Below are 13,516 nucleotides of genomic sequence, written 5' to 3'. Positions count from 1 at the left end.
ATCCGCCCGCCTCAGCCTCCCAAAGTGCTGGGGTTACAAGCGTGAGCCACCGCGCCCGGCCTGGAAAAGTCTTGATATAGCTATACAAACTTGTCTAGGAGTGGTTTGGGGAACATGTGGTGGGGCGGTGAGAGGGAGTGTGAGCTGCCCGACAGTTGCTCCCTTGCTGATGTCTTTGTGGAGGGAGCAGTGTGCTGGTGAGGGAACTCTTGTGTGTCCAGGAGTTCCAGATAGTGAGCAGATAAAGAACCCACAGCGGAGTGGCGGTAGAAGGCAGATGACTCACAGATATTACGGAGAAAAGCTGAGCCTCGTGGGGGTGGTGGAGGTGGGTAGGACTGACGCTTCTGTCACATAGGTGCGCTCACATACACACAAATTATCATCAGACAATCAAGGTGGCCTTGAACCAAATTGATTTCGATAAGATTTATTGATCAGATTGTTTTAGAAAACCAACAGCAAAACACTGACAAGGTACATAAATACAGATTGGACATTTTAGGGTAAATTCACTATATTTCCTACTTGCTTGTAGGAAACTGAGTAAAGTGGAAAAGCTGTCCTGATCATATGGCATGCACACCAGACTGCAAAAGGACGACCACACTATTTAACAGGACTGTGGCAAAATAGCTTTAAAGTAAGGCGAGCACTGTGTATGGCCCAAGCATACCCTGTAGGAAGAGCAAAGCTAGGCTCACCTCTCAGAGACCGCGTCTCAGAGGCTTCCTTTCTTGCCTAGGTTCTTCCAGGAAATTCGTCATTGGCAGGTGCTTTTCCAGGGAGATGCCTGTGCTCTCCCTGTGCAGACTCTGTGCACAAGGAAGTGGCTTTAGAGAGTGTGTTTTCTGATGCCTCCTTTATATTCTAAATGTATAACTAGTAAAACAACAATTACTACCGCTTGGTGAAATTGTTTTTGTTTTTGTTTTTCTGAAAACTGCCTCTGACTCCACCCTGTACACTGACTAAGCAGGGCCCTTAAAAAACTTACAAAAAGTTTTTTTTTTTTTTTTTTTCAAATTAAAAACATGAAAATTACACCAAAAAGATGGAACTACTTTTGTAGCACAACTCAGAACTTCTGTTCGTAACACCAGACTAGGGAAGAGGTCGCTTTTGGCTGAATCTAATGACCTTAGAAGGGAAAGGCCATTGCTGGGCAGGATCTGGTGGCAACGCACACGGAGGTCCTAGAACTCTATGAAGCCTACCTCAGGCCCTGCAGGTACGTCTGGAGTTCCAAGGCATTTGGGGAACCAAAGCAATTTCAGCTAACAGTGACCAGTTTTTAGAATGGAGCTTATGATCAGAGGACCATAAGCCCTCATCCACCCTAGAGCTCAATGCCAGAAAAATAAAAAATAATACAAAAAATAAAGGAAAATAGCTTTTTGTGCTACAACAGAATGCTGGCAGGTAGATAATTCAGTAACCTGTGCCACTTTCTAAACATCTGTAAGACCACAAAAAAAAAAAAAAATGGGTTTTACAGAATATGAAGACCAACACAGTCTTAGAGGATCATTCAACCTTTCCTACATGCCAAGCTGTGTGATTGGAAATAGAAGAGCCATAGCTCTTGCAAGATTAGAGGAAAAGCAAGTGTTTGTCAAGAGCCAAAGAAATGTGTTCAAATAATGGAATTTCCTCTGTGTCGCACACAGCTTTTCCTTCCTGTAGGTATTAAGAGTTCTTTGGTGGTTAGAGGAGAGATGGCCTGGAGCTCAGGGCAGGAGATGACGCTGAAGAGTTACATCTACTCAGGATTACCACCTGTGGTTCCTAATTTCAGCATTCAACTCTAATTGTTCAGACTGACTAATTACAGGCAATCAGCTGCTTATATGGTCACTGGTTGTCAGCTCTTACTGATTGTTCCTTTTCCTTTTCTACCTACTCATTAGCCCCATTCCATGGAAAAACAGGTGCTTACAGGAAAGGATAGGGAGGAAAAAGAAACGTAAATGAATCTATTGTTTGGTAGAAAAGTTGATTCACTGATTATCTATGGATTTCAATGATCTGTGCTTTACTCTTGCTACTGTGGATAACCAAAGGTCACTGTTAACATATCTTTTGCTTAAAAATGTTAATATGCTTATTATGCTTTAAAATCTAGCTATATAAGGGCATGAATGGTTTAAAGCAAATTTTTACATCATGTCATTATGGCCCTGAAAAAAGGAGATTCTGCCAATGGAAAGGGTTTTGTTTAGCCCCTGAAGGATAGTTAAGATTTCCATCTATTCTGTGTCAGTTTATAGTTTTTCCAGGATGTGGAAAACATTAAATGAAGAAAGCATCATTTTCTTCATTTAATAAAGTATTACATTCCCAGATAAATTAGTATATACATAGGAGAATGGATAGTGTTAAATACTAGGTTTTAATTCTCCGTTTAAGAAACTCCTTACAGATGGACTTCCTTGTTCTCGGGCAACAAAATGTAAGACATGCAAACATGAGAGAGTACAAAGATGACAGGGAGAAAAAAAAATCCCAACTCTAACAAACCTAAGGAACAATGAGTTTCTAAGAGTTGGAGTAAGAAAACATGGAGTTGAAAATCCAGCTTTACCATGAGTTGGCTTAAGCCAGCTGATCACATCTAAAATTCTTGGCATAATTTGACTCTAAAGTAATGAGCTCGCTTCCCCAAGATGCAAAAAAGTAGTCTACCTGCTTTATAGTTACACCCTATATATAATCTGTATATATCCATATGTTTCTATATATTGCACTTAAATTTACAGGACTATAGTAAGACGGCTGGGAGTACCTCAAAGAGGCAGAGAAGCAGCAGGCATAAACTTTCCTAAATCAAGTAAACAGTGTCAGGAATTCCGAGTGCTGGTTATAGGTATACCGAAATGCCTGGTGACCCCTATCTAATTTCTAGTTATCTACACTTAGCCATTCACGCACAGTCTCATTTGGCATCCAGAACATGTGCACATGTGTGGTTCTATAGCACTCAGTGCTGGTTATACCACGTCATTTTTACTAGTGTTATATTAAAAGAAGACACTTTAGACCAAGGATATATACTTTTATGAAAATAAAACACACAGGTCTTCAATGTCAGGCCTCCAAGGTCTACCTCAAAGAAGACTGCCCTCAGAAGGCTTAACAAAGGATGCCGGCAAGTGTGGACGGAACCAGACCACATCTCTCTTCGGCTCTCTGGTGTAGCAGGGCTAGAGACTCGCTTCTATCCTAAGGATCATGAAAGTCTAAGCACAGAGGCTAAGCATTCAGTCTTTGGTCCGTGTATAAATCCAGGCCAAAAATCCTCTTGCCACCCTAGACAGCCTGGCTTGTTCAATTTGGGATATATTTCCACCAAATATCCAGAGGCCAGGCTGGAGTCATGCAGCAAAGCTCTGTTTTGGACTAATGGAGCTGCTCAGACTGACTTGCTCTGGGAGAGCACGGAGGAGCAAGCCTGGCAGTGGTGGCAGGAGGTTAAGTGCTACACAGACTGGTAATAGCAAGACGTGGGAGGATGGGCCCCTAGAGGAGCTGCTCCTTTTCCTGCCTCTCTCCCACATTCCTCACTCCCTAGAAAGGACCCAAGTTCACAGGTGCGTGGTTATTATAAGACTTTCCAGAATACAGGCTCCATGAACTCAACCCATCACAGAGGGGATGGTATGGTAAGGCCTAGAAATCAGGAGCATGTCTGGAGGCTGCGGTTTTCTCTTTCCCAGAACTGAACACCAGATGGTAGCTTTTTAACCGTAGCTCAAAGGTCATTTTAAATCCACACATAAGCTAAAGAGATCGCTTCTGAGATGAAGGAAAAAGAATAACTTTAAAAGCTAGGTGAAAAAAGAGGCACTTAAAGGAAAGATATGTTCCAACTCTCCCATGCGAGTCTCTTGCTGTGAGGTGGCCCCGGGAGGACCAGCGCTGCCCCTTGCACGCCTTCAGCACCTTGAGTACACCTGCGGCTTACACATGCGCATGGTGAGCCTCTTGCTCAGCTCCCCTAGCAGCCAGATGGCAAAGCGAGTGAAAATTTATGTCATTCTTTTTAGAATTAAAAAAAAACAAATCAAAAAAACCAGAACTAAAATTTCACACACAAAAAATGAATGCTACTCAGTTTCATTCCTTCCTCATGCTAGTTTTTAAATGATACTTGGTTCTTCAGGAAGGATGACCTGTGGCTTTACCCCCAAGACCTTGCATCCAATTACTAGACAATTATTCACAGCACCATGCACATTAAAGCAGACAGAAAAGAAGGCAACAAGCTAAGGGAAAAATCAAGGACCAACTGCCTGAGAAAATGGCAGGTACCTGGCCCAGAGATTAGAAAAGAAACAAGTTCTCAAAAGGAAATGGCCAAGATGATAGCCAAAGACCACAGCCCGAGCAGAAGCCAAGTTAACAAGCCCAGAGGATGCAGGTTTTCTCTGCCTGGCTCTTCTCTGGCCTCCCTCGGGAGCTTGTGTTCATGTTACACAGCATTTACACCACATATTTAGGGTCTACAATTCCCCATGAAGAAGTCAGAGATATTTAAAACCATTAATAAGCATAAGAGAGTTTCAAAACTGCCAGAATGAAGAACTTTGGTCACAAGTTTTTCCATTTGAAACATTCTTGGTGCCATAATTTCTAAGAGCAACAACAAAGAGCACAACCACGTCACACACATAAGTCTTTTGACAAGCCAACTCTAACCACTGCTGGCACCATGAGGATGAGAAAGAAATCACTAACCAAGAGTTGCTGGGCTGTTTAACCTTCCTTCAAAGCCAAAGGGTATGTTTGAGTTATCTGTGCAACAAGATGGCCAACCACTGCTGCCATCAGACCCAGCTACTACTCAATTAGACACATCTTGAAAACACTAAGTTAAACATCTAGGTTTAAGTATAACCTGCAAGATTCCCAAGGTTAGCCTTCTCAGCTTCCCCCAAACTTGTGGTTGTTGCTGTTGCTAGATGTAAAAATTTTTTAATTTCATTTTTATGTTGATGATGTTTTAATTTCTAGTACATTGTATGACATGGAACTGTTCAGAATTCCTTTAAAAACGGATCTGTCTTGATTAATAACATTATTAAGGTACTTTCAGGCTTTCCCTTAACTCCATCGAGAAGGAAGAGGGAGTGTGTGAGTACATGTGCATGTAATGGGTCAGGAGGAACAGAAGCAAAGAAGGAAGCACGTGGGAAAGTGAGATGTCCATAAACTGAAAAACCAATTTACAGAAAGGCATCTGATGTATTTTCTAAATAAGGCCTTGATCAGGGTAACCAATCCTCTTTGTAGCACATTCTACACTGCCCATAAATAAAGGAGTCTCTTTAAATTAACATTTCCAGTATCAATGAACAGTCCAGAAATCCTCATTTCAAGCGTTCGATGAGTCCCTGTGTGAGTCCAAGGTGCAGAAGTTGTGTTCGGGAGAGGTTTGCAAGGTTAGGGAAGGCCGCAAGCAGCTTCTCCCATGCCAGTTCCAGCAGGCTAGGTACCACCAGCCAGATCTTAAACAATGACCCAGTCCGTTTGTTTTCATGGATGTTCACCACTCCTCCATGAATGTACATGCAACCAGCCTATGAGTAGTCAAAAAGAGGACAAATTCAAATGGGAGAGAAACATACAAGGCTGAAGACTCAGTGGGGAAAGAACACAGTAGATGGAATCAAAATGAAATGAAACAAGAATTCCTCACTGATCCCAATATCGTGTGGAGATCAAGAGGGTTTAAATAATTAACGAATTACTAAGGGAAAAACTATATATATATATATATATATATGTGTGTATATATATATGTGTATATATATATATATGTGTATATATATATATGTGTATATATATATATATATATATATGAATATTTTTTTTTTTTCCAGACAGTCTTGCTCTGTCACCCAGGCTGGAGTGCAGTGGCACAATTTCAGCTCACTGCAAGCTCTCCGCCTCCCAGGTTCACGCCATTCTCCTGCGTCAGCCTCCCGAGTAGCTGGGAATACAGGCACCCGCCACCACGTCCGGCTAATTTTTTTTTGTATTTTTAGTAGAGACGGGGTTTCACCCGTGTTAGCCAGGATGGTCTCGATCTCCTGACCTCGTGATCCGCCCACCTTGGTCTCCCAAAGTGCTGGGATTACAGGCGTGAGCCACCGTGCCCGGCCTATATATATGAATTTTTTTTTTACTTCAACAACAATTTCACTATTAACTAACATTAAACTAAACCTATATTAAGTATCCAAGATGCCAAATACTGGGAATACAAAGATGAAAATAAAGGCCTTTGCCTTCAAGAAATGAGCAGGATCTTCAATAATATGGTATCAAGGGGGTAAAACTATTCCACCCTCCCAGGAAACACCTTTGACATCACAGTCAGGGCCAGAATGCCACAGGTAGCATTTCTCTTACATTTATGTTATTCTCTCAAATTTGGGTGTGATGATTTTTCTCCTCTTTTCTCAGAGGAGGGCCTAGCTTTGGAAGGAAGTTTTAAAAATACGTTATTAATCATCTAAGGTTTGCCCATATCTGGGTTTTTTTCTTGCTAATATCTCTAAAAAGATTTCCTTATCATCTGGAACTACATAAGGAAGATATGAAAATAAAAACTTACTGGTGTAACAGCTGCACAGTGAAAATAAACTGGCTCTGGCATGGTAGCTGGGAGCTTCACCCATTGGAAAGTCTGCAGATTCAACTTCCAGATATCTCCCAGGATCACCTCTCCATTATAGCCCCCACAAATAAATACATCTATGAAGAAAAGAGAAAGCCAAGATCACACAAAGGAAAAGAGCCAAAGCTGTGGAGTGTTTTAGAGTAGGTCCACACAGCCAGCTGACATGCGGCCAATGAAGTGGACACACAGAAGACAGGAAGGTTATCCAGCCCCATGACACAGACGACTTCTGCTGTGCAGCCTCTCATGCTGTTGTCTTGTCCCTCAACAGAACTGAGACGCTATGTCAGGGTCTTCACTGGGACTAAGGATGCAAGCCTCTAAGGAGCCTTCATGTCAAAGTTTCCAAATTCAAACACATACCTACAGATTCCAGGCACAGAAAGTGAATGAGCAAGGGGGTCTAGGGAAGACAAACAAACAGAAGTCTCAGGAAAACAGATAGGAATGCTCATGCTCTAAAAGAGGTGACAGCTATGTAGCCCCAGCTGTTTGGTACTATAACAGACTTAAGGTTGGCAATTGCCAGACCATCCATTTTTTCCAAGGCAAGTTGGAAATCTGGTTATGTTTTTAAAAATGAAACATTTTGATTTTTAAGTTTTGGCTACTATTTTTTTTTTTAAGAGACAAGGTCTCACTATATTGCCCAGGCTGGTCTTGAACTCCTGGGCTCAAGTGACCCTCCCGCCTCAGCCTCCCAAAGTGCTAGGATTACAGGCATGAGCCACCACGCTTTGCCTTAAAAAAAATTTTAATACATATATGAGCCAAACAAAACACATTTGCAGGCCACCAGTTTGCAAACTCTTCTTTAAATAATGTCCTGGAAAGAATATACATTTATCTGCTCATAGAGACTACAGTCTCTATGTAGACATTTAACCTGAGGAGGAATGTTCACTGCAATGTTCAGTTTAGGAACACAAAAGCGGCTCTTTCAAGCTTTCTTCAGCAAGAAGAGGACAAACTGAAGCTCTGTTTGATCTGTACAGTTATTAGGAATAATTTTCCCAAAATGAAAGGTGTGGGTTTTCTGGTAAAATCAGTTAGTTATAACTAATTAGACCACTTGTAACAAAGGCTATGTGAACCTTCAAATGAAATGCCTAGAACTAAGGTTGAATTCTGTTTGTATGGTGCTTGGCCTCAAAGAATTAAATGAATAAATTTCTTAACTCAGGTCTAGACCAAGTTTAAGCCAATACTTAAGCTATAAAATGCACTGGAAACTTTTTTGGCTAGGATTCAAGGAAAACTTAAAGTACAGTTCCATTCTCAGAGAGAGATATGTGAGCAATGTCATTATCTATAAATCTTATCCAGAAAGCAGGAGCACAATAAAAAATCCCTCTGAACTAGAGATGGCAGAATAATCCTAGTTGTATCTGCACTAAGTTGCTAAAAGCATACAGGCTAACTCATTTATACATGCTTTCCTCCCAGGAAAAATTTAAGAGCTACATCAAACGATGAAATAAGTTGTAAATTAAAAGACAGGAAGGGTATCCAGAGAGGAGTCACTTATCACATTTAGTTAAAGTAGCTGCAGCTGCTTTCTGAAGCCATACAATGCCTTTGTTGTAATATGGCCAAAGAATGAGTGAAGAGTTCCATTTGGCATAAGAGAGAGAACAGAATCAACTTTATGAAATAACACTCTGAAGGAGTTATTACAATTTTAATACAATGTTTGCTGAGGTCTCTACGTATAAACAGTCAAGATTATTAGTATTAGCCACCATAACCACAGACATCTGTTGAGGTGTGGGATGCTGAAAGATCAAGTGCTACAATAAAACTTATTTATCACCATTTTTTGAGTTCTCTAATTGTGGAGAAAAGAAAGAGAGATCAGATTGTTACTGTGTCTGTGTAGAAAGAAGTAGACATAGGAGACTCCATTTTGTTCTGTACTAAGAAAAATTCTTCTGCCTTGAGATGCTGTTAATCTATAACCTTACCCCCCACCCCGTGCTCTCTGAAACATGTGCTGTGTCAAATTCAGGGTTAAATGGATTAAGGGCTGTGCAAGATGTGCTTTGTTAAACAGATGCTTGAAGGCAGCATGCTCACCACTCCCTAATCTCAAGTACCCAGGACACAAAAACTGCGGAAGGTTGCAGGGACCTCTGCCTAGGAAAGCCAGGTATTGTCCAAGGTTTCTCCCCATGTGACAGTCTGAAATATGGCCTCGTGGGAAGGGAAAGACCTGACCATCCCCGAGCCCGACACCCGTAAAGGGTCTGTGCTGAGGAAGATTAGTATAACTGGAAGGAATGCCTCTTTGCAGTTGAGACAAGAGGAAGGCATCTGTCTCCTGCCCGTCCCTGGGCAATGGAATGTCTTGGTATAAAACCCGATTGTATGTTCCATCTACTGAGATAGGGGAAAACCGCCTTAGGGCTGGAGGTGGGACATGCGGGCAGCAATACTGCTCTGTAAGGCATTGAGATGTTTATGTGTATGCATATCTAAAGCACAGCACTTGATTCTTTACCTTGTCTATGATGCAGAGACCTTTGTTCACGTATTTATCTGCTGACCTTCTCCCCACTATTATCCTATGACCCTGACACATCCCCCTCTCTGAGAAACACCCAAGAATGATCAATAAATACTAAGGGAACTCAGAGGCCGGCGGGATCCTCCATATGCTGAACGCTGGTCCCCCGGGCCCCCTTATTTCTTTCTCTATACTTTGTCTCTGTGTCTTTTTCTTTTCCAAGTCTCTCGTTCCACCTAACGAGAAACACCCACAGGTGTGGAGGGGCAACCCACCCCTTCATCTAATAATTGAAGGAACCCAAACACCATACTAGTTTACATTATGAAAATGGCTGAGAGAGGCATAACTATGAATTTCCCTTTAAGTTTACAAGAAATAGACTTTTCTCAAAGTTATGAGCCTCTTTTGAGGGGGCTATCTTAGGAAATAAGACATTTTCAGAAGATACAATTACAGATATGGAAGCAAAATGTTATTTAGAATCCTTACCATTTTTTATTTGAACACAACTGTGACACCTTCGGGCTGCAGGAAAGCCTGCCAAACACACAAACACAGAAGTTCCATTACTTACAGAAAGACTGGGAACCACACTGATATAACACAGTGAAAGACACACTATGTGTAACTCAAAACAATCCCTTTGTTACACGTTAAGCAAACACTGACTAGTCCTTCCACTCCCTCCTTATTTCAAAAGCCATCAGGAGTCTCATCATAACAGTACAATGCTAAGGTGCCAGAAACAAAGAGGGAAAGGACAGGAGTTGCTAGTGGCTTTCCCAAGCCCTTTCACCCACAAGGAGATAGGTAGATCTTTATTATCTATTTAATTTAGAGACAGGGTCTCACTCTGTTGCCCAGGCTGGAATGTAGCAGTGCAATCTTGGCTCACTGCAGCCTCCGCCTCCTGGGCTCAAGTGATCCTCCGACTTCAGCCTCCTCAGTAACTGGGACTACAGGTGCACACCACCACACCCAGCTACTTTTTGTATTTTTAGTGGAGACAGAGTTTTACCATGTTGCCCAGGCTGGTCTCGAACTCCTGGGCTCAGCCTCCCAAAGTGCTGGGATTATAGGCATGAGCCACCATACCCAGCTGGTAGATCTTTATTTAGGCTCCAATTTCTTATATCACCCATATTTCCCAACTTCTGCCAAAGAATTCAACAAAGAGGATTAAAAGTCCCTTTGCTCAATCGCTAAGGAGAATTACTGTGTTTTTTTGTTTGTTTGTTTTTGTTTTTTGTTTCTTGTTTTTTTGACAGTCTTGCTCTGTCTCCCAGGCTGGAGTGCCGTGGCGTGATCTTGGCTCACTGCAATCTCTGCCTCCCAGGTTCAAACAATTCTCCTGCCTCAACCTCCCAAGTAGCTGGGATGACAGGTGCATGCCACCATGCCCAGCTAATTTTTACATTTTTAGTAGAGATGAGGTTTCACCATGTTGGACAGGCTCGTCTCGAACTCCTGACCTCAAATGATCCACCCACCTCAGCCTCCCAAAGTGCTGGGATTATAGGCATGAGCCACCATGCCCAGCCCTAAGGAATAATTATAACTGGGCTAAGGAATACAAGTATTTTCTAATACCAGTTCAACAGATTTTTCTTTTTTTTTGAGATAGGGTCTCACTTTGATGCCCAGGCTGGAGTGTAGTGGCTCAATCACGGCTAACTACGGCCTCTATTTCCCAAGCTCGGGTGATTCTCCCACCTCAGCCTCCAGAGTAGCTGGGACTATAGGTGTACACCACCAGGCCCAGCAAATTTTTTTGTATTTTTTGTAAAGACAGGGTCTCACCATGTTGCTCTGGCTGGTCTCAAACTCCTGGGCTCAAGCCTTGGCCTCCCAAAGTGCTGAGATTATAGGCATGAGCCACTGCACCCGGCCCAACAGATATTTAACTTGCCATATAACTCAGTAAAATTACTTTTTCCTTCCAAAATGAGTAAAAGTATAATACATGTTTGTTAAAGATAAATTAATCAATACTTTAAATTTACCTATTTTTTCATGGGGTTTTGTTGCAATTTCCTCCCATGCATTCGTTTCAAGGTTGTAGGCATGGATCTTGGAGGAAAAAAAGAACATATACACATACATAAATAATTGTAATTTTAGCTAGCCTGAAAAAGGATTTTTAAAAAAATAGACTTTGTTTTTTAAAGCAGTTTTAGGTTCACAGCAAAACTGAGCAGAAGGTACAGTGATTTTCCATATAGAAAACTGGACTTTTAACAGCAGCAACCTGCGTAAACATATATTCTTAGTTGAAAAGTCTTTCTTCTTTTCTTTTGCTTTTTTTCTGATCTTTCCAAATACAAGGGAAAACATTAAATGAGGCAGTTGAAAATTAAACACATATATGATTTCACTTTTTATTTTATTTTTTATTTTTTTTGAGATGGAGTCTTACTCTGTCACCCAGGCTGGAGTGTAGTGACGCGATCTTGGCTCACTGCAGCCTCTACCTCCCAGGTTCAAGCAATTCTCCTGCCTCAGCCTCCCGAGTAGTTGAGACTACAGGTGCCCGCCACCACGCCCAGCTAATTTTTTGTGTTTTTAATAGAGATGGGGTTTCACCATGTTGGCCAGGCTGGTCTCGAACTCCCAACCTCAGGTGATCCGCCTGCCTCGGCCTCCCAAAGGGCTGGGATTACAGGCATGAGCCACCGCACCCAGCCCACTTTTTAAAATTCACAGAAAAAATGAAAAAAAAGGTTGGAATGAGAAGCTGCAGTGCATGTGATGCTTGATTTTCTTCTATATGTTGTTCTGCAACTTCCACATTTTCTACAAGGGGCATGTATCATTTTTATAACAGAAAAAAACAAGTGTTTGTAAGGGAATGTGGGAATTCAGTTTTGACAAAACTTGAAAAAGACCATTAAGGTTCCAAGCAGTCCAGGAACTCTACAGCCTAATCTAGGATCCCCTGGGATGTGTGACTATGACATTTTAGAAATGCCACAGGGATGGATGAATAACAGCCCTTCAGAGCTCAGCTTTCTCAAGTTCGTGACGTGCAACCCTAAACAAGCCTGTTCTTTTTAGATATACAGCAGTGATGATGATGCGAATGTGACATTCTGATAATGCTGGTTCCAATTCTAATTAGTTGCTCCATTCAAGCTACTATGCCTTCCTTTTAGTCACTTTCCTTTTCCAGCATAAGGGGATAATTTTTATAAAGTATTTTCAGTGTGTGATAAATAACACCTGTCAACTGAAAGCATTTTGGGGCACAGGGTTCGACCTTATAAAGTGCATCCAACACAAAATAGGTGTTAATGAGGAATGTGCTCAAAAATTAAAATATCTAAAGTAACAGAATTATCTTGCTTAGTTGACGCAAGCCTCTTTCTATCCTTCTCCCTCTCCCTTTTTTTCTTTTTTTAAAAAATATACCTTGTTTAAGGAATATGCTGTCCAGGAAGTACCACCTCCCAAGATGTAAATCCTCTGCCCGTCATGTGCGATTTCATGTCGGTATCTGAAAATTTACAATAAAATTCATTTATAATTAAGTGAAAAATGAACTAAGATTTAGCTATAAGGTTTTTTATTACATCATTATTTATAATAATAAATTAGTGGAAATAACCTAAGTGTTTAACAATAGTGAATTGGTTATATGACTTACAGAATGTACATAAAATGGATTAGTATGCAACCAATAACAGAGTAGGCACCAGATGGCGGTTAATGTATTGAGAACTTTTTTGTGTCATTATTTTTTTAATCAAGTGCATTAAAAATTTATAGATACATAAATATGTACAGAAAATGGCTATTAGGATATAATCCAAAACATTAAACCTGGTTATCTTTGAGTTTAGACTTGAATTTTTATTTTCTTCATTTTGCTAATTTGTATTTTGTAGATTTTTCTATAATCTTTTGTGATAACTTTGTATAAAGGGGAAATTATTACATAGTTTTAAAAAGTGATCTGCCTACATTTAGAGACCTTAGACTATGAGTTTGCAAATTAAGATACTTATTTAGCAGAAAATTATGCTACACAGAACTGTGGATATAACATGAAATACCTCAGAACTTTCATCCAGGCAGTCTAGCTAAAAGCTTAAATAATTTATGATATGTCCATAAAATGACTTAAAGAAAGCAACCATGTGAAAATGCTTTGAAAACTTAATCTATTTCCTTCTTTACCTGAAGGCCTTGTTGCTGATAAAATAAACTACATCGAAATCATTCCAGTAAGAGGCCAACTCCCAAATCCTCTTATGGTAGTTTTACAATGATCAGTCCACTAACAGTCTACAATTAAGATAAATTCTTCCTTAGCACCTATATGC

General features: G+C 40.8%; 1 protein-coding gene across 3 annotated transcripts in view; it reads right to left on the bottom strand.

The window, feature by feature from the left end:
- Nucleotides 1–414: 414 nt before the first annotated feature.
- The window catches only part of KLHDC10 (kelch domain containing 10), a 65,446-nt gene continuing 52,344 nt past the window's right edge, over nucleotides 415–13,516 (bottom strand). For all 3 annotated transcript variants that reach the window (XM_055284000.1, XM_055284002.2, XM_063641631.1), the window contains 5 exons: nucleotides 12,603–12,687; nucleotides 11,198–11,264; nucleotides 9,684–9,731; nucleotides 6,620–6,759; nucleotides 415–5,579 (listed from right to left, as the gene is read on the bottom strand). In XM_055284000.1, coding sequence (XP_055139975.1) covers nucleotides 5,370–5,579; nucleotides 6,620–6,759; nucleotides 9,684–9,731; nucleotides 11,198–11,264; nucleotides 12,603–12,687 — 550 coding nt within the window. In that variant the 3' untranslated portion in view covers nucleotides 415–5,369. The remainder of the gene's footprint in view (nucleotides 5,580–6,619; nucleotides 6,760–9,683; nucleotides 9,732–11,197; nucleotides 11,265–12,602; nucleotides 12,688–13,516) is intronic.

The sequence above is a fragment of the Symphalangus syndactylus genome, chromosome 6, assembly GCF_028878055.3.
Source record: "Symphalangus syndactylus isolate Jambi chromosome 6, NHGRI_mSymSyn1-v2.1_pri, whole genome shotgun sequence".
Lineage (NCBI taxonomy): Eukaryota > Metazoa > Chordata > Mammalia > Primates > Hylobatidae > Symphalangus > Symphalangus syndactylus.
This window is presented reverse-complemented; position numbering and strand designations above follow the sequence as displayed.